This window comes from Macaca fascicularis, chromosome 1 (assembly GCF_037993035.2).
Source record: "Macaca fascicularis isolate 582-1 chromosome 1, T2T-MFA8v1.1".
Lineage (NCBI taxonomy): Eukaryota > Metazoa > Chordata > Mammalia > Primates > Cercopithecidae > Macaca > Macaca fascicularis.
Window position 1 is genome coordinate 211,327,251 of NC_088375.1, and position 27,312 is coordinate 211,354,562.

General features: G+C 45.9%; 1 protein-coding gene and 2 long non-coding RNA genes across 5 annotated transcripts; 1 reads left to right on the plus strand and 2 right to left on the minus strand.

Moving 5' to 3' along the window:
- Positions 1–7: 7 nt before the first annotated feature.
- PITHD1 (PITH domain containing 1) lies at positions 8–11,330 on the minus strand. 3 transcript variants are annotated; one of them, XM_045378236.2, is made up of 6 exons: positions 11,008–11,330; positions 10,243–10,286; positions 9,781–9,858; positions 3,340–3,444; positions 2,698–2,806; positions 8–222 (listed from the first exon to the last, which is right to left on the minus strand). In XM_045378236.2, exons 1-6 carry the CDS (start codon positions 11,203–11,205, stop codon positions 193–195), a joined length of 564 nt encoding a protein of 187 aa, XP_045234171.1. In that variant the 5' UTR covers positions 11,206–11,330; the 3' UTR covers positions 8–192. The 3 variants fall into 3 exon arrangements, with proteins under 3 accessions (XP_045234171.1, XP_045234167.1, XP_073873292.1); XM_045378232.2 differs by lacking the exon at positions 8–222 and adding an exon at positions 881–1,832; XM_074017191.1 differs by lacking the exons at positions 8–222; positions 10,243–10,286 and adding an exon at positions 881–1,832.
- Positions 11,331–11,370: 40 nt separating this feature from the next.
- LOC135966985 (uncharacterized) lies at positions 11,371–17,888 on the plus strand. The gene is made up of 2 exons (XR_010580751.1): positions 11,371–11,472; positions 17,833–17,888. It is a non-coding gene; the product is annotated as an uncharacterized lncRNA (long non-coding RNA).
- On the minus strand, positions 15,132–25,493 carry LOC141408640 (uncharacterized). The gene is made up of 3 exons (XR_012424605.1): positions 25,110–25,493; positions 24,508–24,639; positions 15,132–15,718 (listed from the first exon to the last, which is right to left on the minus strand). It is a non-coding gene; the product is annotated as an uncharacterized lncRNA (long non-coding RNA).
- Between the last annotated feature and the right edge of the window lie 1,819 nt (positions 25,494–27,312).

Genomic DNA, 27,312 nt, shown 5'->3' on the forward strand with positions numbered 1-27,312 from the left:
TTCGTGCTTTTCAAGAACAGCATTTGTATTCTGATTTATTTCAGGCTGCATTTTAGAAATTTTGAGGGCCAACAAGGTTTGGTGGTGGCAGAGTTTTCCTAGGACAGGCTGGAGAAACAGTGGCTATATCCTCCAAACAGCAGCATGGGCCAATCCCTCAGACGAATTCTCCCAAAAGGATCAGATTCAACACTAATTCCCTTTATCACCTGTTCCTGTTTTCTGCAAAGGAAAGAATACTGACCATATCAAATCCCGTTTTTAGATACTTACATTCTCTTCAATTGCTAAACTGAGTTTTAAGTCCAAAGTCTTTGGTCCACTGGCAGACCACATGAGCTGCTCAATTACTTTCTTCACCCTCATTTCTTCTGATAAGCTCCAGAATCGGTTCTCCCTCATTTTTGTAAATGTCATTCTACAAATTACTTCCCTTGTGCAAAATGAAATATAGGGTTTTTGTTGTTGTTGTTGTTTTGAGACAAGGTCTCACTCTGTCACCTCAGGCTGGGGTGCAGTGGCACAATCATGGCTTACTGTAGCCTTGACCTCCTGGGCTCTAGTGATCCTCCCACCTCAGCCTCCCAAGTGGCTGGGACTACAGGTGCACACCACCATGCCCAGCTAATTTTTGTGAAATACAGGTTTTCAACCCCACCTTCTTCTTTACTATATATGGGTGTAGGAGTGTTTTTGGTCTACTGTACAAAATTAAGCTTGACCTTTCCTGGAAAAACTGATCCAGTCTTGATTTAATTGTGGCACTTCCTATAATCTACCTAGTCCAAAACAACAACAAAAAATTTCAAAGTTCAGTACAGTTCCCCATGACATGAAAGTTGCATCACTGCTATCAAGAACTCAAAAGAAAATACAAACATTAAGTCTGGCAAGGATTTATTAGGAAGCTTATTAGTCACAGTGAATAAAAGCCATGAAAAGAAGAACTCAGATCTCCAAATTCTGGCATTGGACTTACAACACTAGTTAGAAGCTAATAAACATTAAGGAAGTTCCAAGGGAAATCTTAACTAAGTCTCAATCTTACCGACCAGATTACCCACACACACAGAAATGATCCCCATGCTCTCCCCAGACTGCTTAGCTAGGCAGTGGAAAAGACCTTCTCCCCAAGCTTAAGCTATCACGCATCAGCAGGAGACTCCTGATCTTCTAGCTATAACCACAGGACACATGTGCGTGACAGACAACTCCAAGCTGGGCAACTTGACAAGAATGCTGAACAATGAGAGGGGAAAGGAGCAAGCAGGAACAAGTGTTTTAATTGGAGACCCTCCTGATGGCTACTATTAACACAATCCTGAGGCGTCAGAAAGTTTTCTATAACCCACAAAGTTTCCTTTAAAAAAACAAAAAAAACAAAAAACAAGTCACACAACAATCCTGCCACAAAGCAACATGACACTTGGAATCACATGGCCACATTGACTGGAAAAGCAAACGTTATCCATGACTGCCAGATGCTACCCAGCCCAAGACCCAATTTCCACAGCGCCCTAGAGAACAACGATGGTCCCCTGGCACCTACACAACCCTCCCAGTGGTATCGTATCTTCCGTAGTCCAGGTTTCTGCAGCAAGCCCCAAAGACAAAGCTTGGCAGAGGCTGTGGCAGCCAACTCTCTGTGGAGCCTCATCCCTTTGTCCTTCCCAACAGGTAGTCGTACATCTTCACTGACACAGCACCTCTATGGGAGCCTTGGCCAGCCCTTAGGAAATAAAGTGTGTCTGTGGGGTAACCTGATGGACCCTATGGTCTGCTGGGTTGGCAGATGCTTCGTAATTGCAGATGGTCACCTCGTGTCGGCGAAGCTGCAAGAAAATTAAGGCTGGGTCAGCCAGCCATTAGAAGAACTGTCCTTTCCCACACCACACACATTGCAGTAGTCCTTATTCAGGTTCATTTCTAGGGGTCATCATTTAATATCGCCTGATTTTAATACTTAGAAGTCATCATCTAATATCTCCCAATTTTGATACTTTTTAACTTCAGAAAGCTGCAAAGATCATTATCAATGATTCACCTTGTAACTCTGAAGATTCAGTCTCTCTACTATAATGGGGGTACCATGCGAACAGGAACCTGTCTATTGTATTATCTTATCCCTGGTGCATGAATAGAAAAGATTATCAAAAATACTCAATGAAAGCATTTGAAAGGAGAAAACTGTGAATATAAATGACAATTTCAGGCTGGGCACGGAGGCTCACGCCTGTAATCCCAACACTTTGGGAGGCTGAGACAGGCAGATCACCTGAGGTCAGGAGTTCGAGACCAGCCTGGCCAACATGGCGAAACCCCGTCTCTACTAAAAATACAAAAAAATTAGCCAGGCGTGGCAGCAGGCACCTGTAATCCCAGCTACACGGGGGGTGGGGGCTGAGGCAGGAGAATCACTTGAACCCAGGAGGCAGAGGTCGCAATAAGCCAAGATATATTAAAAAAAAAAAAGATATATATATATATAAAATATATTTAAGGGGGTTGAATAACAGTTTCAACCCCCTTAAAAATACCTGTAGTTTGTCAAATGAGACGAAAAGTTCATACTGATAAAACCAAGAAAAATAACAAACTGAGGGTAATTGTGACACTTGCTTTTTTCCCTTCCGCTCCCATCACCACAGTGTGTAGATATGTAGACATGAGGGCACAACCTTTCCAACCCCATCTTACCTCAGTCCACTCTCCTCTCAGGCCAATATAAAAGACCTTTGTCGTATCTGCTCCGAAGTTTTTTGAAATATGAATTGAGAGATGATAGACATTTGAAAAACGAGAAATTCTAGGGGATGACAGGAATAGGGAAAGAAGGTATGAATTATAGTTCAATGAGTATCTCACCACCATGTAAAACAATAATTCAGCTCCAGCTTGTAAAAGCCAGGCAAAGTCAGAGCTCCTGAGTCCTTCCTTCTCCTTTGGACAGGCAATTAATTCAATGACCATTTACTGAGCACCTGCCAGATCCTGTCCAAGACAGTAGGGATAAACACTGCTCCTGCCCTCAAGGAACAGGAATGAGAAATGCTGCATAACCCAGCAGGGATTCTAAAGCACATTTAGTGTTAACCTAAACTGGGAGATACATCTTTCCTAAAACCACCCTAGGAGTTCATTCAGATCTGCCAATTGCTTACAAGTTAACAAGTCTGTGGCTTGCACTGAAATCTCTGCCAAAAATTGACCAAGCCGAAGATCCAGTCTCCCCCACTGTTTTAACTCATTTCCAATGCTAAGAGAGCAGGAGACTGGCCACAAACAAATGGCAAGCCCTATAAGAAGCCACAGAGAATGGAAGACAGGCCCAGTGCTTACTTTGTAGCATACTCTAATTCTCCTGTAAGATCCCGATTCAGACTAAAGGTCTGATCTGGCTCCCTTTCTGTATCATCAAAGGACATCTGTGGAATATTCTTGTACCTGAGAAAGGAAAGGAAAGAAAAGTCAAGAAATGTGCATTATCACATGTTTCAGGTTTTCAAAACTTTCTACTGACTGCTTAAATGGTTTTGGTTCTATCAATAGGAGACTGAATTTGGGAGTCAAATTTTAGAAATAACATTTTATACAAGTATCTCCAAAATTTTTTTTTTTTTTTTTTTTTTAGACAGAGTCTCACTGTGTCACCTAGGCTGGAGTGCAATGGTGCAATCTCAGCTCACTGCAACCTCCACCTCCCAGGTTCAAGTGATTCTCATGCCTCAGCCTCCTGAGTAGCTGCGACTACAGGTGTACGTCACGACGCCCAGCTAATTTTGGTACTTTTAGTAAAGACACGGTTTCACCATGTTGGCAATGCTGGTCTCTAACTCCCAACCTCAGGTGATCTGCCCACATAGGTCTCCCAAAGTGCTGGAATTACAGGCATGAGCCACTGCGCCCAGCCTACAAATATCTTTAATCCAACAAAAAAAGAGCTGAGATCTGCAACATAACCCCATGGCATCTTTGAGTGGGTTAATACCACATGAGAAGCAATACACAAAGAGACGGCTCAAACTAGGTCACATGCAGCAAATGCATGGAGAAAATAAACAACTCAGCACATTCAGACCAAACTGAGGATGTTATTAAATAAAACAGCTTACTCATGGGAAAAATACATACTTTGGCAGAAACATATTACAGTTAAGAGATAAAAGATCAGGTAACCCAATGCTCAATCATTTTGTGTCCAAAAATTACGCCATACACTCAGTCACCTTACAGTTCTTAAAAAATTTATAACATGGGGATTTCCATTTTGAAAGAGCACAAAAGACTGCAATCTCACATCTAAACCGCTAGAGAGGGTGCAGTGAGCCGAGATCACACCACTGCACTACAGCCAGGATGACAGTGAGACTCCGTCTCAAAATAAATAAAAAGTAAACTGCTAGAGAAGAAAATGTTTTTCAAAGAGTAATCTAAAAAGTAGCTGTCTCTATAACCCACAAATTCCCAAAGACTAAGCCACATGTCCCCACCAATTCCAGGGTGTTTTATTAACACACCCACACAGAAGAGGCCTCGATATTAGTTGAAGCAAAATCATGTAATTTAAGAAAGCAAATGGTTACTTCAAAGTGTTTCTAAGAATGATGCACCACAGAATAATAATAATAGTGAACATTTATAAGCGGCATAATGAGAAGCAGTATAGCACTGTAGTTAAAATCTAGAGCTAGACTTTCTGGGATTCAAGCCTGGCTCTGTCACTTACCAGCTGAGTAAATTTGGGCACCTGATTTAACCTCTGTTTCCTCATCTGTAAAATGGGAATAATAATAGTACATATTCCACACAGTTGGTATGGAGATGAAATTGTATCAATTCTAAGTAATGCATATATTAAACACACTTTACTATGGAAAAGGTCAAACTTACATAAAAGCAGAGATAACATAATGAATCTCCACATACTTTTCACTCATCTTCAATGATCAACATTTTGTAGATTTTGCCTATATCAGCCCGATTTTGTTTAAGCTCAATATTTTAAAGCAATCCCAGACACACCATTTCATCTATAAATATTCCAGTATGGGCCAGGCGCGGTGGCTCATGCCTGTAATCCCAGCACCTTGGGAGGCGGAGGCAGCTGCATCACTTGAGGTCAGGAGTTCGAGAGCTGCCTGGTCAACACAGCGAAACCCTGTCGATACTAAAACTAAAAAAAAAAATTAGCCAGGCATGGTGGTATGTGCCTGTAATCCCAGCTATTCAGGAGGCTGAGGCAAGAGAATCGTTTGACCCCAAGAGGCTGAGGTTGCAGTGAGCCAAGATTGGGCTACTGCACTCCAACCTAGGCAACAGAGCAGAACTCTGTCTTTTTTTTTTTTTTTGAGACGGAGTCTCGCTCTGTCGTCCAGGCTGGAGTGCAGTGGCCGGATCTCAGCTCACTGCAAGCTCCGCCTCCCGGGTTCACGCCATTCTCCTGCCTCAGCCTCCCGAGTAGCTGGGACTACAGGCGCCCGCCACCTCGCCCGGTTAGTTTTTTGTAGTTTTTTTTTTTTTTTTTTTTTTTTTTGAGACGGAGTCTCACTCTGTCGCCCAGCCTGGAGTGCAGTGGCCGGATCTCGGCTCACTGCAAGCTCCGCCTCCCGGGTTTACGCCATTCTCCTGCCTCAGCCTCCCGAGTAGCTGGGACTACAGACGCTCACCACCTCGCCCGGCTATTTTTTTTTGTATTTTTTTTACTAGAGACGGGGTTTCACCGGGTTAGCCAGGATGGTCTCGATCTCCTGACCTCGTGATCCGCCTGTCTCGGCCTCCCAAAGTGCTGGGATTACAGGCTTGAGCCACCGCGCCCGGCCTAGTTTTTTGTAGTTTTAGTAGAGACGGGGTTTCACTGTGTTCACCAGGATGGTCTCGATCTCCTGACCTCGTGATCCACCCGTCTCGGCCTCCCAAAGTGCTGGGATTACAGGCTTGAGCCACCGCGCCCGGCCAGAACTCTGTCTTAAAAAAATAATAATAGGCCGGGAGGTGGAGCTTGCAGTGAGCTGAGATCTGGCCACTGCACTCCAGCCCGGGCGACAGCGCGAGACTCCGTCTCAAAAAAAAAAAAAAAAAAAAAAAAAATATATATATATATATATATAAAAATAATATATACCGTTAAAAAGGGCTTTCAGGCCAGGCACGGTGGTTCCCTTGAGGCCAGGAGTTCTCAAGACCAGCCTGGCCAACATGGCGAAACCCCATCTCTATAAAAAATACAAAAATTAGCCAGGTTTGGTGGCAGGCATCTGTAATCCCAGCTCCTTGGGAGGCTGAGGCAGAAGAATCACTTGAACCTGGGAGGCGGAGGTTGCAGTGAGCCAAGATTGCACCACTGCACTCTAGCCTGGGCAGAAGTGAGACTTCATCTTAAAAAAAAAAAAAAAAAAAAAAAGGTGGGGAGGAGGGAAGGACGGGGGCTTTAAAAAAAATACATATATGTGGCTGGGCGCCATGGCTCATGCCTGTAATTCCCAGCACTTTAGGAGGCTGAGGTGGGCAGATCACGAGGTCAGGAGATCAAGACCATCCTGGCTAACATCGTGAAACGCCGTCTCTACTAAAAAATACAAAAAATTAGCCAGGCGTGGTGGCCGGCGCCTGTAATCCCAGCTACTCAGGAGGCTGAGGTGGGAGAATGGCGTGAACCCAGGAGGCAGAGCTTACAGTGAGCCGAGATGACACCACTGCACTCCAATCTGGGCGACAGAAACTCTGTCTCCAAACAAACAAAATATATGTAATACCATTTTACAATAATTGACAACATCAACAGATAACAAAATTAACAGCAATTCTTTTTAATTTTTTTTTAGGCTGGGTGCAGTGGCTCACTCCTATAATCTCAGCACACTGGGAGGCTGAGGTGGGCAGACTGCTTGATCCCAGGAGTTCAAGACCAGCCTGGGCAACATGGCAAAACCCCATTTCTGCAAAAAAATACATAAATTAGCTGGGCATGTTGGCACATGTCTGTATTCCCAGCTGCCTGGGAGGCTGCAGTGAGAGGATTGCTTGAGCTGAGGAGGTAGAGGCTGCAGTGAGCTATGATTGCACCACTGCACTCCAGCCTAGGTGACAAAGTGAGGCCCTATCTCAAAATATATAAATAAATAATATATTTTTAAGCCTTGTTCTGTTGCCCAGGCTGGGGTACAATATAAGATCTTATGATCTTAATTCACCATAACCTTTAATTCCTAGGCTCAAGTGATCCTTTGGCCTCGGCCTCCCCAAAGTGCTAGGATTGAGGCACAATGGTAAGTTTTTTTTTTTCCTTTTGAGACAGAGTCTTGCCCTGTTGCACATGCTGGAGTGCAGTAGCGTGATCTCAGCTCACTGCAACCTCTGCCTCCTGGGTTCAAGTGATTCTCTTGCCTCAGCCTCACGAGTAGCTGGAATTACAGGCGCTTGCCACCATGTCCGGCTAATTTTTGTGTTTTTAGTAGAGACAGGGTTTCACCATGTTGGCCAGGCTGGTTTTGAACTCCTGACCTCAGGTGATCTGCCTATCGTGGCTTCCCAAAGTGCTGGGATTATAGGCGTGAGCCACTGCGCCTGGCTGAATGGTAATTCTTTAGTAACACATAACACCTCATCTGTGTTGAAACTTCCCTGATTTAATACTCTCAATCTAACTTTTCTGGATGTGTCCACGGCATGTCATAGTTAAATAGCATTTTTTTCTGTATTAACTGTATATAATATAATGGTACATTTTACAATCAATGACATCTTACATTTGATAAAGTATAATACATGTAGTGTGCTTAGAACTGAGCGCTATGATTTGTACCTGTTCACCCAAAATCAGGCATTTACTGTGTTCCAGACCTAACCTAAGCTCTTTACATGTTTTATCTCATTTAAGCCTCTCCACAATCTTATAGTTAATGTATGCACTGTTACCATTCCCATGTTAGATATGAGAAAATCCAGGCATAGAAGATAAGGTCTCAAAGTCATGAAGGTAGCAAGTGGTACAGCCATTATTTGAACCCAGTTTACTCCAGACCCCACACTCTAAATCACAATGCAGCATGGATGTCTAATATTCTCAGGTCAGTCCATCATCTTCCAAGTAAATGAGTCTCCAAAAGCATCAAAGGTATTATTTCCTTAAAATGATTAAACACATGTATTTGCTTCCAAATTCATGTTTCTAATACTCAACTACAATATATCTTAAATCTCTCTAAAGTCCTTTAAATTAATCAATTTTTCAGATGAATTTTTTTTTTTTTTTTTTTTTTGAGATAGAGTCTCACTCTGTTGTCCAGGCTGGAGTGCAGTGGTGCAATCTTGGCTCACTGCAACCTGTACCTCCCCGGTTCAAATGATTTTCATGCTTTAGCCTCTCTAGTAGCTAGGATTACAGGCCTGTGCCACCGCGCCCAGCTAATTTTTGTATTTTTAGTAGAGACAGGGTTTCACCATGTTGACCAGGCTGATCTTGAACTCCTGGCCTCAAGTGATCCGCCTGCCTCAGCCTCCCAAAGTGCTGGGATTTGAATTTTTTTTTTTTTTTGAAATGGAGTCTTGCTGTCACCCAGACTGGAGTACAGTGGGGCGATCTTGGCTCACTGCAACCTCTGCCACCTGGGTTCAAGCGATTCTCCTGCCTCAGCCTCCTGAGTAGCTGGGATTACAGGCATGTGCCACCACGCCCAGCTAATTTTTGTATTTTTAGTAGAGATGGGGTTTCAGCAACCTGGCCAGGCTGGTCTTGAACTTCTGACCTTGTGATCCACCCATCTCAGCCTCCCAAAGTGCTGGGATTACAGGCGTGAGCCACTATGCCCAGCCTCTAGGATTTTAAGTTTTTATTTATTTGTTTTTATTACTACTTTTGCGATGGGGTCTCATTCTGTCATCCAGGCTGGAGTGCAATGGAGAGATCTCAGTTCGCTGCAACCTCTGCCTCCCAGGTTCAAGCAATTCTCCTGCCTCACCCTCCCTAGTAGCTGGGATTACAGGTGTGCACCACCAGGCCCGGCTAATTTTTTTATTTTTAGTAGAGATGGGGTTTCACCAGGTTGGCCAGGCTGGTCTTGAACCTCAGGTGATCTGCCCAACTCAGCCTCCCAAAGTGCTGGGATTACAGGTGTGAGTCACCGTGCCCGACCTATATGTCCTTTTATTGGTTTTGTGGGAAAAGTTACTGCACCCGGCCTGAACTTTTTAAATGTAAAGTTCTTCTTGTATGTTTCCCCAGCACTCAAAAAGCAGTTTTCCCTTTCTTTTAGGAAGGCTGTTCTGGAATAAGGTAAGTTGTCAAAAAGGGTACTAACTCTGTTGGCAAAAGATTCAGTGTTGCAAGAAGTATACACAACTTTGCTAACTAAATGCCACACAAACTCAAATGGAGTAATTCCAAGTCAACGCAACACATAAGATCATTACTGTATGAAACAGCAAGGAAAAATGTTGAAGCTAACCCCAAGAATAGAATCCATAAAGATCACATGAGATCTGCAGCTAGTTATTAAGAAAACTGCAAAGTCATCAACAAATGACATTTACACAACGCTCTCTGAATGAATCGTATCATAGTATGCACTTTGAAATATGAGACAAGCTGTTGGGCCTAAAGATGCTTAATCTAAGAAAGTCATTAATTCAGGAAGAAATATGTGTAGTCCAATGCAGAATGAGAACAGGGCCAAGATATTTTAAAAGGGGAAATATTAAACCTGGTAAGAAGAAAAATGATACTATTCTGGAATAAAATGTTACCAGAGGAGCTCCTTGAGGGCCTAAGCTTTTGCCACTTACAGTCTCATCTCAGAGGGGTGTGAGTCATCGTCCTCTCCCATTATAATGATGCCTTTGAGCTTGACATTGCCCGTAAATCTGCCAGAATGCAAAAGAGAAGGTTGTCAACCTGGGTTTGAATACCTGTTTAGTTGTGTGACCCTGGGCAAGACCCTTCCCCTGTATGGGCTTCAGTTTACTCATCTGTCAACTTGTACTAGATAATTTCTAAGATCCTGTCCACCTCTAGCATTCTACAATTCTAAGAAATTTACCTCAATTTCTCAGTTATTGTTCAACAACTACATCTGTTTCCAGTCTGCACCAAGAAAGCTATGATGCCTTCCTCCTCAAACCCACTAAATTAATTTATCCCATTTCGAGAAGCAAATGTGTGCTCTTGACACCAGTGAATGAATCCATCTGAGGAGGCAACTGGGTACAGCTTATTTAGCTGGAGGTAGGCACCAAGGAGATACTTACGGAATATTAAACAGAAGCTCTTCATCTGCATCACTTTCAACAAACTGGAGGGGATGGGGAGGGGGGAGGAGAAAGCAACAAATATTTGCTGAGAGCCTACAATTTCAGGCATCTCCCACCCTGTTCTACAACTGGGGTGCAATGGGAATAGTCACTCTCCCTTGGTTTTCCAAGACTTATTAACTTGAAGCTAATCAGTCTTATCCAGTGTCCTAACAGCCACAGGTCATCCAAGTGGAAGGTGCTTAATAAAAAGCCCATGAATGAATTTCCAGGGTCGAAGAGCCTTCTTAAGTGTGCACTGAAAGGCAGGTGCTTACGTGCATTTTTCTGAGGAGAAGGTCCATTGTTTTCAAATAGATATCAAGGGGGTCTGCGACCCCACAATATAAAGAACCTTTGCTTTATATGGGAAACACCTTTCATCTCCCTAGGCTCTTCTTCACCAGGTAATATGATGAGGCAGCCATTAGCACTGGTCCAACGGCCCTCACGGCCATCCTCTCTAACCCACACAGCCCTGGAAGAGCGTTAGGCTGCGTAGCTTGACAAAACCGTCCCCGTTCCCTCTCGGCCTCAGTTTCCCTATATGCAAAATGGGGAGACTCAACGCTGCTCGCCTCCCAAAGAGCTGGCAGGAGACAGGCACGGAAAAGCGCTTGGCAACCAGGCTGTCGTTATTTTTAACATCAGGAATGAGTAGACCGACGGCCCGAGGCCAAACGCGCACCCCGCCCCACCCGCCCCAAGCCCCAGGCGGCCCACCTTGGAGCGGTCGGTCCGCTCCTCCCACGGCTTGAAGACGCCGCGGCCGCTGCCCTCGCGGCTCTCGTTAAGGCACTGCAGCCGCTCCAGGTCGATGCGCAGGTACAGGCCATAGGCCAGGCCGCGCTGCTCGGGCGGCTCCTCCCGTTCGGCGGCGCAGCGGCAGCCGCCCCCGCCGTGGCTGTGACCGTGCGACATGTCGACACCGCCACCTGCGCGTCCTGTAGGCCCCGCCGCCGCACTCGCCCGGCTCTGCTCAGACTAGCTCAGCGCCGCTTAGCTCCGGCCGCCAAGCGCGCCGCGCCCGCCGCGTCGTAAAAGGCGCCGCTGCGCGGCGCATGCGCCCAGGGAGAAGGCGGGGGCGGAGTCGGGCGGAACTGACGATGGACTCGCGCCTCCCGGGTGCCAGGGTTCGTGTAGACTCCGTTCCTGGAGCTGTATGCTGCTGCTGTCCCAGCTTCCCAGGTGTGGAAACTGAAGGACCGAGAGATTAAACGGGTGTGCTGAGTAAACTCATAGGCTGAGATTCGAATTCTCCTCCCCCAACGAGGCTGGAGCCTGTGCTCTCTTCCTTGGTCACCACGTTTCTTTGCGAGCTGATGGAGGAAAGCGTGAGGAATGATAAGGCCCTGGAGACGAAGAACGCGAGCTTATCGCTGTCTCACATGCGCACGCTTAGGCGTTTGAGAGCTCACAGGCCCACTTGCATAACCACTTTCTTGATAGCCGGGTTACAGCTTGAGAGCACGGGGCTTTGTGCACGGCCAGACCTAGAGACTAGTCCTGGGTCTGCTACTGGCCGTTGTGACACCTTAAGTCATTTCCCCTATTCTGAGACTCCGTTTCCTCGTCTGTAAGGTGGAAAGAATAGTATCTGTTTCATAGGATCACAGTGAGTATTAAATGAAATAATGCAATTAAAGAACTCAGCAGGCCGGTCGCGGTGGCTCACGCCTGTAATCCCAGCACTTTGGGAGGCCGAGGCGGGCGGATCACGAGGTCAAGAGATGGAGACCATCCTAGCCAACATGGGGAAACCCCATCTCTACTAAAAATACAAAAATTAGCCAGGCGTGGTGGCGCGAGCCTGTAGTCCCAGCTACTCGGGAGGCTGAAGCAGCAGAATCGCTTGAACCCGGGAGGCAGAGGTTGCAGTTGAGCCGAGATCGCGCCACTGCACTCCAGCCTGGCGACAGAGCAAGACTCCGTCTCAAAAAGAAAAAAGAACTCAGCAAATGGCTGACACATGATAGGCATTCAGTACCCAATGGTTATTACGGTCAGATCCAACCACAGCCACTTACTAGCTGCGTGGCCTTGAGCAACTGACTTGATCTCTCTGAGACCCAGTTTACCCCTGTGAAGTGAAGGGATTCCTCCCCCATGTGATACTTCAGAGTATTTTTTTTTCAAACAGCTGGTGTTGGCCTGTCAATAGGTTTTAACATCCGTTTATAGAAAATTGTGATCAACGTTTAAAAAAAAAAATACAAAAAAACAAAACAAAACAAAAAAAACAATGTATCACACATTTCAAGTCTCAATTGATGAAACTTTTGTTTCAGTTTTGAGTTTGTATTCAGGCACAATATGATGTGTTTTTCATATTGTGGGTTGAGATCAAAATAATTTAAAAAACACTGTTTAGAGGTGAAATAATCTTGTTTTCAGGATAGAATGTTTTCCTACTCCCTGGTGGGGAAAAGACAGGATACAGAAAGAGTTATGGGATACCCTGGCTACTCTCTTCCCTTCACATCTGGCTCTGGAGTGCTCAGTGGGGCTGGTGAAGTATAGACAAAAATATCCATATTTTCAAGTTCTATTCAGAAATATTTTTTGGGCCATGTGCATTGCCTCATGCCTGTAATCTCAGCACTTTTGGGACGCCAAGGTGGGAGGATAACTTGAGCCCAGGAGTTTGAGACTAGCCTGGGCAACAGAGGGAGACCCCATCTTTACAAAAATAATAAAAAATATTAGCCCGACATGGTGGCTCATGCCTGTGGTTCCAGCTATTTGGGAGGCTGAAGTGGAAGGATCTCCTGAGCCTGGGAGGGTGAGGCTGCAGTGAGCTGTCATCATGCCACTGCACTCCAGCCTGGGTGACAGAGCAAGACTGTCTCAAAAAAATAAAAACAAAAATATTTTGATGTCCTACTTTAGTTACTTGTGCAATAAGCAAGCTTGGTTCTGGTTCAAAATAGCTCAGTGCCATGAATTATTCCTGCTTTTAGGTCAGTTTCAGGTAAGGGACCTGGAATGTGGCAAACATAATAAATGTTTACTTGACTGATACTCTTGGTAGCCTTTCTTTGGAAAAACTGTCCTTTTTTTTTTTTTTTTTTTTGAAACAGAGTCTCGCTCTGTTGCCCAGGCTGGAGTGCATCTCAGCTTACTGCAAGCTCTGCCTCCCGGGTTTACGCCATTCTCCTGCCTCAGCCTCTCGAGTAGCTGGGACTACAGGTGCCCGCCACCTCGCCTGGCTAGTTTTTTGTATTTTTTAGTAGAGACGGGGTTTCACCGTGTTAGCCAGGATGGTCTCGATCTCCTGATCTCGTGATCCGCCCGTCTCGGCCTCCCAAAGTGCTGGGATTACAGGCTTGAGCCACTGCGCCCGGCCAAGACTATCCTATTGAAGGACCAACCCAGGCCTTACCCAGGAGATCTACTCATTTTGACTTTTTTCCTGTTACCTTCATTAATGATTTATGTGAGTACTGTGTGCTAAGCACATTATGTAGTTCATCTCAATTAATTGTCACATGAACTTTAAGAGCTAGGTACAGCCAGGCATGGTGGCTCACACCTGTAACACTCTGGGAGGCCGAGGCGGGTAGATCACTTGAGGTCAGGAGTTTGAGACCAGCCTGGCCAACATGGTGAAACCCCGTCTCTACTAAAAATACAAAAATTAACCAGGTGTCATAGCACGTGCCTGTAATCCCAGCTACTTGGGAGGCTGAGGCAGGAGAATCGCTTGAACCCAGGAGGCAGAGGTTGCAGTGAGCCGAGGTTGCACCACTGTACTCCAGCCTGAGCGACAGAGCGTAACTCCATCTCAAAAAAAAAAAAAAAAAAAAAAAAAAAAAAGCTAGGTGCTATTACCTACTGTTATCTCCAATTTGAAGATGAGGAAAACTGAGGCTGAAAGAGGTAAATTAACTTGCCCGAGACCAGGTAAAGTTAGGAGGTAACCAGGCTTTGAACACATCCTGTAGTGTTCTTGTAACACATCAATAGTTTCCTGGTTAGGGTGGGGAGGTTGAGGCAGGAGGTGCACACAAAGTAAATATGCTGTATCAATTAGCTTATGCTGTGTAACAAATTACCCGAAAACTTTGATAGCTTTAAAAAACAAACATTGATTAATTCTCATCATCCTGTGGATTAGCTTTTCTGAGCCAGTTCAGCTTGGGCTGGAAAGTTTGGGATGGTCTCACTCTCGTCTGCTTGATGCTGGCTGATAGCTGGGATGATGGGACCACGTGTCTTCAGCAGACAAGCCTAGCTAAATTATATGGTGATAATTGCAGAGTTCTCAGGAGCAAGAGAGGGCAAGACTCAATTGCACAAGCATTTTTTTTTTTTTTGAGATGGAGTCTCACTCTCACCCAGTCTGGAGTGCAGTGGCATAATCTCAGCTCACTGCAATCTCCGCCTTCCAGGTTCAAGCAATTCTCGTGCCTCAGCCTTCCAAATAGCTGGGATTATAGGTGCCTGCCACTATGCCTGGCTAATTTTTGTAATTTTAGTAGAGACGGGGTTTCACCATGTTGGGCAGGCTGGTCTCAAACTCCTGACCTCAGGTGATCCGCCCACCTCGACCTCCCAAAGTGCTGGGATTATAGGCATAAGCCACCGCGCCCTGCCTGCACAAGCGCTTTTTAAGCTTTACTTCTGTAATCTTTCTATAATGACCCGTCAGCCAAATCCAAATTCTAGAGTAGAGAGCTAGACTGTAGACTTCACCTCTTGATTAGAAGAACTATAAAATACTGTGGCTCCTCCCCTCCCAATAGGTCTGTATTAGTTGTCTTTTGTTGTGTAACAAATTATTCCGAAACTTAATGGCTTAAAACTGTAGCAGGATAAGCTGCAGACAAAACCTCTCAGATACCGGGTTAAAGAAGGAAGAGATTTTACTTGGCCAGGAGCGTCGGCAGACTTGCGTCTCAAGAACCAAACTCTCCAAAGAAGAAGTTCCTGGCCCTTTTAAGGGCTTACAACTCTAAGGGGGTCCACATGAAAGGGTTGTGATAGATTGAGCAAGTGATCTATAGGTAACACATGTGGTTACAGTGGCGGGGGCGGGGCGGGGGCGGGTATCTTTAACCTCAGGCCTGGTCAGTGGCGTCCAGTTGGTCTTGCCACTGACTTCATTCCTGTTGTTTTTCAGCTTTTACTTCTTCTTTGTCTTCAGAGACAGTAAGAGAAGTAGCCTCTCTCCTCAAAACAACAGTTAACATTTATCATCTCACAGTTTCTGTGAGTTAGGAATTTGAGAGCGTCCTAGCTGGGTGGTTCTGGTTTGGGGTCTCTCATGAGACTGAAATCATGTGAAGGCTTGGCCAGGGCTGGAGGAGCCCCGGCTGGCAAGTTTGTGCAAGCTGTTGGCAGGAGGCCCCAGTTCCTTACCACATGGACCTCTCCATAGTACTGTTTGAGTGTCCTCATGATACAGCAGCTGGTTTTCAGCAGGGCAAGTGATCTAGGAGCAACATAGAAACCACCAATGTCTTTTACGACCTAGCCTCAGAAGTCCCGTATTGTCAATTGCAACATCCCATGGTTTCACAGGTCAGCCATATTCAGTGTGCGCGCGAACTTTGTTACAGTGCAGATACCAGGAGGTAGAAATCATTAAGGGCCACCTTAGTGGCTGGCTACCGTGCTGCCATACATGTTAAATGGCACTGAAAATGGCTTTATTCTACTGGTTTAATTAGTAGTTTGGCTGTGGATAGAATTCTTTCATAATTGTGAAGATATTGCTCTGGTTTTTTTCTGACTTTGATAAATACAGTGCTGTTCTGACTCCTGATTCTTTGTATGGGTTTTTCCCCCACCCCAACCCTGTTTTCTGGAAGCGTTTAAGATCTTCTCTTGGTATTCTAGAATGTGATGATTTTTGTTGTGCTTTGATGTAGCTCTTTTGCCATTCATTGTGCTGGATACCTGAGGGAACTTTTCAGTTTAGAACCCCAGGAACAGAGTGTGAGCATGCAGGTTAGGACCTCTGCCTGCAAGGACACAAGGCCCTGCCAGGCAAACAGATTTAGAGATATGAAGAGAAGGGGGCAGGGCTGGGGTTCTGTTCTCTGCCTCCCACCACCTTCTAGTACAGCACTCTGAGAGGCCCAAAAATGTGAATGTAGTCTTCCAAGTCATTGTGAAGGTTTATTTATCAACATAGCAGAATAAATTGTCTTTTATTTAATAGTTCATTAGGATCATTTGTAACTTTTTAAGTATGCATTCAGCTGTATTCTTGCCCCTGTCCTGCAAATATTAGGTTTGGCCTGCTAGGCAAATTGCTTAACCTCTCTAGGTCTCAGATTTTTTTTCTTTTTTCTTATTTGTTTTTTTTCTAGGCCTCAGATTTGTCTTACATAAAATGGGAATAATAAGAGTTCCTGTGTTGTGGAGTGTTATGACACTAATGTGAAATAACACATGAAAGTGTTTGGTATAACATCTGGTCCACAGGGAAAGGCTATTACTGTAACCGCCCCCCTCCCCCGCCCCCTGACTCAGTTTTGCTTTATGTGGTTTCAGTTACATGCAGTCAAACCACTGTCCAAAAATATTAAATGGACAATTTCAGAAAGAAACTATCTGTAAGTTTTAAATTGCACGCTGTTCTGAGTAGCGTGATGAAGTCTTGTGCTGTCCCGCTCTGTCCACCTGGGTGACCTGAATCGTCCCTTTGTCTTGCATCTCCATGCTGTATACACTCCCTGTTCATTAGTCACTTAGTAAGTGCCCTGTTCATTATCGGATCGACTGCCATGGTATGCAAAGCTTGTGTTCAAGTCACCCTTATTTGACTTAATAATGGCCCCAAAGTGCAAGAGTAGTGATGCTAGCAATTTGGATATGCCAAAGAGAAGCCATAAAATTCTTTCTTTAAATGAAAAAGGTAAAAGTTCTCAACTTAATAAGGAAAGAAAAAAGAAAGTATGCTGAGGTCGCTAACATCTGTGGTAAGAACGAATCTTCTATCTGTGAAATTATGAAGAAGGAAAAAAAATACCTGCTAGTTTTGCTGCCACACATGAAACTGCAAAAGTTATGACCACAGTGCGTGATAACTGTATTACATCATATTGCTATAATTGTTCTATTTTATTATTAGTTGTTAATCTCTTATCATGCCTAATTTATAAATTAAACATAATCATAGATATGTATGTATAGAAAAAAACATAGTACTGTATATATAGGGTTCAGTACTAGTCAGTCATCCCCTGGGGGTCTTGGAACATGTCCCCCACAGATAAGGAGGAACTGCGGATAATCCCCAGTTCATGATGGTTCGACTTACGGCTTTGTGACTTTACGATGGTACAAAAGTGATAAGAATTCAGCATGCTCCTCGACAAGTGGACGAGCATCTACTGTGCTTTCACAGAGGCTGTCACTCTTGCCAGCAGCAAGACTGTCAGCTCAGCGCCCCCGTCTGGTTGAACAGGAAACTGCAGTTGCTAAGGGAGCCGGGTTTGGAAGGAGCCGGCCAGGGTTGCATGGTGGCTTAGCTGTGATTTGGGAGTAATGCCTTGTGCCTCTGCTTATTGTCTCCTCTCTTGCACTTCTATGTTGCAGGAATCTCTGACGACAAATGGGAATTCTCACTGATTTCTAGGACTACCCTGGGGCAGGTAAGAAAAGCATCCAAGTTTTTTCTTTTCCCATTGCTCCATTTATAAACTTTTTTTTTTTTTTTTTTTTGAGACGGAGTCTCGCTCTGTCTCCCCGGCTGGAGTGCAGTGGACGGATCTCAGCTCACTGCAAGCTCTGCCTCCCGGATTCACACCATTCTCCTGCCTCAGCCTCCCGAGTAGCTGGGACTACAGGCGCCGCCACCTCGCCTGGCTAGTTTTTTGTATTTTTTAGTAGAGACGGGGTTTCACCATGTTCGCCAGGATGGTCTTGATCTCCTGACCTCGTGATCCACCCGTCTCGGCCTCCCAAAGTGCTGGGATTACAGGCTTGAGCCACTGCGCCCGGCCATTTTTTTTTTTTTTTTTTTTTTTGGAGATAGGGTCTCCCTCTGCCACGCAGGCTGGAGTGCAGTGGCACAATCTTGGCTCACTGCAACCTCTGCCTCCTGGGCTCAGCCGGTCCTCCCACTTCAGCCTCCTGAGTAGCTGGGATTACAGGTGCATGCCACCATCCCAGGTAATTTTTGTGTTTTTTGTAGAGATGGGGTTTCATCACATTGCCTAGGCTGGTCTCAAAATCCTGGACTCAAGTGATCTGCTGGCCTCAGCCTCCCAAACTGCTAGGACTATAGGCCTGAACGACCACCCCTGACTGTAAACGTTTTCTTAGCTCAAGGATTGCTGAATTTGTATCCATTTTCTTCTCCCCTATCTCAGTTGGGTCTGTGAAATGATACTGTTAACTGTTTTCTGTTACTTTCAATGTTTCTTTCTGGCAAACTGAGGGCATAGTAACACTGTAGCAGCTAACAACCATATGGGTCCTGAGGGCTTTACTAATGTTATTTTTTAATCTTCCTAATTGCAGGTGTTTTATTATTAGCTTCATTTTATAGATGAGAAAACTGGGCACAGAGAGGCTGAGTTACTTGCTCAAGTTCATACAGGCAGTCAGTAGTAGAGCTAGGATTTGAACCCAGCGGTCAGCCTCCAGAGTTCATGTTATTTTTATTTATTTATTTTTTTGAGACAAGGTCTTGCTCTGCCACCCAGACTGGAGTACAGTGTCGTGATTTCAGCTCACTGCAGCCTTGACACCCCCGGGCTTCAGTGATCCTCCTGCCTCAGTCTCTTGAGTAGCTGGGACTACAGGCACACATCACGATGCCTGGCTAATTTTTGTATATTTTGTAGAGACGGAGTTTTCCCGTATTGACGAGGCTGGTCTCAAACTTCTGGGATCAAAGGATGTGCCCATGTTAGCCTCCAAAAATGCCGGGATTATAGGTGTGAGCTGCCGAGTCCATGTTCTTAACCACACTGAACCTCCTCCAAATATTATTTAAGATTTATGATTTACGATGTGCCAGGCTGAGACCCCGGAGCTTAGGCTCTTCTCCACCATGCTGCACTTACCAGCTGTGCTACCTTGGACAAGTCATTTTCCTCAGAGCTTAGGTTATAACAATAACTGTTTACTAAATGCCCACTCCGTGATTGGCACCTGGCCTAATCCATCATCATCACCATCTGGGCTAACGTGTCCTGAGCGCTTTCTGTGTGCCAGGCACTGTTCTAAGCATTTTAACACTGCAAGGTTGATTTGTTGTCCCTCTTTTTTTTTTTTTCTTTGAGATGGAGTCTCGCTCTGTTGCCCAGGCTGGAGTGTAGTGACATAATCTCAGCTCACTGCAACCTCCACCTCCTGGGTTCAAGCAATTCTTCTGCCTCAGCCTCCAGAGTAGCTGGGACTACAGGCACACACCACCACCCCTAATTTTTTTTTTTTTTTTTTTTTTTTGAGATGGAATCTCACTCTGTCACCCAGGCTGCAGTGCAGTGGCATGATCTTGGCTCACTGCAAGCTCCGCCTCCCAGGTTCATGCCATTCTCCTGCCTCAGCCTCCTGAGTAGCTGGGACCACAGGCGCCCACCACCACACCCGGCTAACTTTTTGTATTTTTAGTAGAGATGGGGTTTCACCATGTTAGCCAGGATGGTCTCGATCTCCTGACCTCATGATCTACCTGCCTTGGCCTCCCAAAGTGCTGGGATTACAGGCGTGAGCCACCATGCCCAACTTTTTTTTTTGGAGACAGCGTCTCACTGTCACCTAGGCTGGAGTGCAGTGGTGTCAGCTCACTGCGACCTCTACCTCCCAGCTTCAAGCGATTCTCCTGCCTCATCCTCCTGAGTAGTTGGGATTACAGGCGCACACCACCACCACGCCTGGCTAATTTTTGTATTTTTAATAAAGACAGCATTTCACCATGATCGTCAGGCTGGTCTCAAACTCCTGACCTCGTGATCCGCCTTCCTTGGCCTCCCAAAGTGCTGGGATTACAGGTGTGAGCCACTGCGTCCAGCCTAATTTTTGTATTTTTAGTAGAGACGGGGTTTCACCATATTGGCCAGGCTGGTCTCGAGCTCCTGACCTCGTAATCCACCCGCCTCAGCCTCCCAAAGTGCTGGGATTACAGGTGTGAGCCACCACACCTGGCCTATTTTCCTCATTTTTAGAGAAAGAAACTGAGAAAGAGATTAAGTGACATGCTCAAGGCCCCACGGCTAGGAAGTGTGGGGTTTGAAGCCGAGTCTGACGTCTGACTCCACAGCCTGTGCCCTTAGCTGCCCTTCTCCGAGCCTTGTGGATTACCTAGAGCCCAGGCTGTCATGATTGCCTTTGGAGATTTTTTTTATTTTTGTTTTTGTTTTGGTCAGCATACATTTTTTTCTGGATTTTTATTTTTTTCCAATAAGTTTTGGGGGAACAGGTGGTGTTGAACATGAATAAGTTCTTTAGTGGTGATTTCTGAGGTTTGGGTGCACCCAACCTTTGGAGTCTTTAATGCTGTTAGCAAATATTCCCAATTCTCTGCATCCAGGAACATGGATGGATTGTGCTTCCTTGACCCCATGAATTTAGGTGCAGCCAATGCAATATGATGGCAACGATAGATGTCACTTCTAGATATAACTTACAGTTATATCAATATTATAATTAATATATCTTTATTATTATAATTAATGTTAATAATATATTAATATTCTCCACTTGCCTCGAAAATCTTACAAGCTTGGGAATGGCACCTCCCTTAGCCTGGGCCCCTGAGTGAGGATGACATAAAGCAGATCCCTATCAGACCCACAATGGACAGGCGGTGAGACCTCTCTGTTGTTGCAAGCCACTGAGATTTGGGGGTTGTTGCTGCAACAGAACCATGTTCAAGGCTTCTCAATCTTGGCCCCATTTACCTTTTCGGCCAGATAATTATTTGTTGCGGGAGGGGCGCTGTCTTGTGCCTTGTAGCATGGATAGCAGCATCCCTGGCCTCTGCCCACAGCTCCCCAACAACAGCGACAAGCAAAATGTCTCCAGATGTTGCCAAGTGTCATACTGGGGACAAAGTCACCTCTAGTTGAGAACTACTGCCTAGCCTATTCCTTTTCCCCCCCTTTTTTTTTTTGAGACACATCTCACTTGTCACCCAGGCTGAAGCGCAGTGGGCAATCTCAGCTCACTGCAACCTTTGCTTCCCAGGTTCAAGTGATTTTCCCACCTCAGCCTCCCAAGTAGCTGGGACTGCAGGCACACGCCACCACACCTGGCTAATTTTTGTATATTTTGGTAGAGACAGGGTTTCACCATGTTGGCAGGCTGGTCTCAAACTCCTGACCTCAAGTGATGCACCTGCCTCGGCCTCCAAAGTTCTGGGATTACAGGCATGAGCCACCGTACCTGGCCGGCCTTTTTCTTTAAATCCAGAAGAAGTGGCAACACTGGGCCCTGTCTTCCATCTGGAAGCAATAAAGTGGAGCTGTGTGGATAGCTCTCATTTTCTTTCTGTTCCCATCACTGCCTGCTGTCACATACCAAACCCCTGGTATTGGAGTTTGTGGCCCTAAGGAGAAATTAGGTGGTCTTCCTTTTTAGTGGTTGTTTAGGAGCTACAGTTTAAGAGACCTGAAAAAATAAGAATAGGGCCCCAGAACAGAAAAGTCAAACTAACTGTCTGGGGAAGCAGGCGCTAAGATTTCAGTTATCAGCAAGGACTTGTTGACCTCAAAATAGTTCTTAGCTTGTGACCCTAAAGTTTGAATTCCCATCAGTAAAAGGCAAAACCTTTTTATTTCATTCCACATTTAGAGGGAAAGAAGGAAGGACACTAAAATGTGGGCTCCCCTTCTGTCTTTGCATCCTTATAAGAATTCCTGCGGAGTGTCATAATTTCCATTTTACCAATGAGGAAACTGAGGCTCAGAGAGGTGTGGGAGTGGTGGAGGCAGGATTTGAACCTGGGTCTCATTCCGAAGGTCATGCATGCTTTTTCCACTACACTAGGCATTCCCAAACCAGGCCACTCATCGAGTTCATTGGGGGAAGGAGGCCTACAAAAGAGTACCTGTTTCCAGATCCTACCTTTTACCTTTTCAACCATATTTCTCCAGTAGGGCCCAGAAACCTGTACTCAGTTATTTGATAACTGTCTCCCTACGTAAGATGAAAGCTTCATGAGGGCAAGGGCCATGTCTCTTTTTTTTGAGATGGACTTTCGCTGTTGTTGCCCAGACTGGAGTGCAGTGGCACAATCTCGGCTCACCGCAACCTCCGCCTCCTGGGTTCAAGCAATTCTCCTGCCTCAGCCTCCCAAGTAGCTGGGATTACAGGTATCCACCACCACGCCCAGCTAATTTTGTATTTTTAGTAGAGACGGGGTTTCTCCCTGTTGGTCAGGCTGGTCTCGAACTCCCAGCCTCAGGTGATTCATCTGCCTCGACCTCCCAAAGTGCTGGGATTACAGGTGTGAGTCACCACGCCCCCGGCCTTTTTTTTTTTTCTTTTCTTGAGACAGGCTCTTGCTCTTTCACCCAGGTTGGTGCACAATGGTACGATCTTGGCTCACTGCAGCCTCAACCTCCCCGAGTTCAAGCAATCCTCCCACCTCAGCCTCCTGAGTAGCTAGAACTACAGGTGCATGCCACCATGCCCAATTAATATCTCTCTCTCTCTCTCTCTCTCTATATATATATATATTTTTTTTTTTTTTTTTTGAGACAGTCTCACTCTGTCACCTAGGCTGGAATGCAGTGGCGCTATCTCGGCTCACTGCAAGCTCTGCCTCCCGGGTTCACGCCATTCTCCTGCCTCAGCCTCCCAAGTAGCTGGGACTACAGGTGCCCACCACCACGCCTGGCTAATTTTTTTTTTTGGTATTTTTAGTAGAGACGGGGTTTCACCGTGTTAGCCAGGACGGTCTTGATCTCCTGACCTCATGATCCACCCACCTCGGCCTCCCAAAGTGCTGGGATTATAGGCGTGAGCCACCGTGCCCGGCCCTAATATTTTATTTTATTTTTATTTTGAGATGGAGTTTCACTCTTGTTGCCCAGGATGGAATACAATGGCGTGATCTTGGCTCACCGCAACCTCCACCTCCCAGGTTCAAGCTATTCTCCTGCTTCAGCCTCCCAAGTAGCTGGGATTACAGGCATGTGCCACCACACCTGGCTAATTTTGTATTTTTAGTAGAGACGGGGTTTCTTCATGTTTGTCAGGCTGGTCTTGATCTCCCAACCTCAAGTGATCCGCCCACCTCAGCCTCCCAAAGTGCTGGGATTACAGGTGTGAGCCACCACGCCTGGCCTAATATTTTATTTTTTAGAGACGAGATCTCACTATGTTGCCCAGGCTAGTTTTGACCTCCTGGACTCAAGCAATCTCCCACCTTGGCCTCCCAAAGTGCTGGGATTACAGCTATGAGCCACTGTCCCCAGCCTGCCATGTCTGACTTAGTCATGACACAGAGTGAGAGGCAATGCAAGCATTTGCTTAAAACTAAATCGACAAGTCTGACCCTAGTCCTGACCTAGGGACCTGCTGTGAAGAGCTATTCCACTGTGGCAAATTCTCTGGAGCAGTTCTCAAACTTCAGTGTACATTTTAAGAATTGCTTAGTGTCAGCCAGGCATGGTGCCTCATGACTGTAATCCCAGCACTTTGGGAGGCAGAGGCGGGTGGATCATTTGAGATCAGGAGTTCAAGACTAGACTGGCCAACATGGTGAAACCCAGTCTCTACTAAAAATACAAAAATTAGTCGGGTCGTAGTGACGCATGCCTATAATCTCAGCTACTTGGGAGGCCGAGGCAGGAGAATCGCTTGAGCCTGGGAGGCTGAGGGTGCAGTGAGCTGAGATCACGCCACTGCACTCCAGTCTGGGGAACAGAGCAAGACTTGATCTCAAAAAAAAAAAAAAAAATTGCTTAGTGTCAGGCCGGGCACAGTGGCTCATGCCTGTAATCCCAGCACTTTGGGAGGCCGAGGCAGATGGATCACCTGAGATCAGGAGTTCAAGACCAGCCTGGCCAACATGGTGAAACCCATCTCTACTAAAAATACAAAAGTTGGTGGTGCACGCCTGTAGTCCCAGCTACTCGGGAGGCTGAGGCAGGAGAATCACATGAACCTGGGAGGCGAAGGTTGCAGTGAGCCAAGAGCGATCGAGCTACTGCATTCCAGCCTGGGTGACAGAGTGAGACTTCACCTCAAAAAAAAAAAAAAAAAAAAAAAAATTGCTTAGTGTCTCAGTCAGTTCAGGCGGCTATAACAACTTACCACAGACTGGGTGGCTTAGGCAACATTTACTTCTCACAGTTCGAGGCTGGAAGTCCAAGATCAAGGCGCTGGCCAATTCTGTGTCTGGTGAGGGCCCTCTTCCTGGTTTGTAGACTGCCATCTTCTCATTTCCTCACGTGGTGGAGAACAAAGAGCAAGAACAAACTCTCATTTCTCTTATGAGGGAGAATCCTATTCATGAAGCCTCTACCCACGTGACCTAATTACCTCCAAAGGCCCACCTCCTAATACTGTCACACTGGGGCTTAGGATTTCAGCATAGGAATTTTGGAGGGGGCACATTTAGTCCATAACACTTGAGTTGTGTCTTTTTAAATGCATATTCTGAGGCCCCAACCCAAGACTTTGTGCTTCAGAAACAGATACAGTGATGTAAAATGTTGATGGCTGGAACTTTCCTTAGTCTTTGAAAAGAGACGAGACAATAGACATCATAGAGAAGCTCAGGGGGCTGGGCAAGGTGCCTCATGCCTGTAATCCCTGCACTTTGGGAGGCCAAGGCAGACTGAGCTCAAGAGTTCGAGACCAGCCTGGGCAACATGGCAAAACCCCATCTCTTCCAAAAAATACCAAAAAATTACCTGGGAGTGGCGGTGCACATCTGTAGTCACAGCTACTTGGGAGGCTGAGGTGGGAGGAACACTTGAGCCTGGGAGGTTGAGGCTGCAGTGAGCCAAGATCCCACCGCTGCACTCCAGCCTGGGTGACAGAGTCTCAAAAAGAAAAAAAGAGCAAGAGAAAGAAGTCCAGGGGCCTCTGAAGACAAACTGTTTCACCATTTGGCAAATAACCAGAAAGAGATGAAAGTGGATGAGAAACCCTGTATGGGGGCATCTGTCAAGCTGATAAGCCAGGTAGGATTCTGCTGGGCATCAGTTACATGAAGCAGACAAAATATCTCATTCTTAGAAGTGGCTGTTGAATTTGAGGAAAAGAATTTTTAGGTTGGGCACCGTGGTTCACACCTGTAATCCCAGAGCTTTGGGAGGCCAAAACGGGCAGATGACTTGAGGTTGGGAGTTCGAGACCAGCCTGGCCAACATGGTGAAACCCTGTCTCTACTAAAAATACAAAAATTAGCTGGGCATGGTGGCATGTGTTTGTAATCCCAGCTACTCGGGAGGCTGAGGCTGCAGTGAGTCCAGATCGTGCCACTGCACACCAGCCTGGACAACAAAGTGAGACTCTGTCTCAAAAAAAAAACCCCAGAAATGACTGTGGCCTTGGCTCAGGCGTCTTTTGTTTTGGAGGTCGGCTTTGCTTCAAAGACCAAATTGGGTATGTGTGTCAGTGTGTGAGATGGTAAATGTGACTGAGAGCATGTGTTTTGGAATCAGGCCAATACATAGCACTACTGTTCACTGATTCTGTGACCTTAAGCAAGTTCTTCATCTCTCTGTGCTTCAGTTTTCTCGTTTTCATTAAAACAATTTTTTAAAATTTATTTCTACAGATATTATGGTGACTTAAGTTCTCATTTTCATTTTTTAGTCCCCTGGATTTACCAGGATTAAGTTGTCATTTTTAAAATGGGGCCATGACTGTTTACCTCACAGGATCATTGTGATAACGGGGGCAGTGTACACAGGGAGGAATGGTGGCACCTAGTAGGTGCATAATCAATAAAGTCAGTTACTCCTCCCCAACTGTAAGTGTCAGAGTCTATTACATATCCTAAGGTCTAATACGGGTCCTGGCTCAGCAAATGTTTAATTAATCGATAAAGGACGGATTTGTATGTTTGATGGAAGGTCCAATCTACTTGCTGTATGCAGGGTTGAAGCCAAACCGTGGCTCCATTAGCGAGTGCTAAAGCTCCTGCAGCTCAGCCAGAGCCACCACAGCAGGTTCTCATTAAGTCCTTGCTGGCACGACTTTCCTGCATTTGTGTTCCTTCTGTTCTCATTAGAACGCCTGTGTAAGCTGAGACCTACTGGGCCCTCACAGCCCCTGGAAACTGAAAGGTAGAGTGGCACAAACCTTGCAGTCAGAGCATCACAGGGTTAAATCCTTCCTTTTGCCACTTTATTAGCTAGGCAACTTGGTCATGTTAATTTCACTCCTCCCCCATGAACCCCCCCCCGCTTTTTTTTTGGGGTCTTGCTTTGTCGCCCATGCTGGAGTGCAGTGGCAATCATGGCTCAACCTCCTGGGCTCAAACCATCCTCCCACCTCAGACTCCCGAGTGACTGGGACTAAAGGTGTGTGCCACCACACCCAGCTAGTTTTTTTTGTATCTTCTGTAGAGATAGGGTTTTGCCACATTGCCAAGGCCGGCCTCGAACTCCTGAACTCCACCAATCCACCCGCCTTGGCCTCCCAAAGTCCTGGGATTACAGGCTTGAGCCACAGTATCCCCTGACCCCCTACCCGGTTTTTTTTTGAGACCAAAAAAAAAAAAAAAAAGATGGGGTTTTGCCATGTTGCCCAGGCTAGTCTTGCTCTGTCACTTAGACTGGGGTACAGTGGCATAATCACAGATCACTGTAGCCTTGACCTCCCAAGCTCAAGTGATCCTCCCACCTCAGCCTCCCACGTAACCGGGACTATAGGTGCACCATCACATCTGGCTAATTTTTAATCTTTTAAGAGACAGGGTCTCAATATGTTGCTCAGGCTGGTCTTGAACTCTTGGGCTCAAGCAATCCTCCTGCCCCCGCCCTTCAAAGTGTTGGGATTACAGGTATGAGCCACCATGCCTGGCACCATTTCACCCCTCTGAACCGGTTTCTAAGATGGGGTTACCAGGGTTCCAAGTATAACAAGGGACAGTGCCTGTTCCCT

Bases quoted from the DNA above. Each gene is read 5' to 3' on its own strand.
- PITHD1 (XM_045378232.2), bottom strand. From the start codon at position 11,205: ATGTCGCACGGTCACAGCCACGGCGGGGGCGGCTGCCGCTGCGCCGCC. The intron at 10,287-11,007 runs GTGGGCCGCCTG...CATCCCCTCCAG, and splicing joins AGCGGACCGACCGCTCCAAG to TTTGTTGAAAGTGATGCAGA. The intron at 1,833-2,697 runs GTAAGATGGGGT...ATTTTCTTGCAG, and splicing joins TGAGAGGAGAGTGGACTGAG to CTTCGCCGACACGAGGTGAC.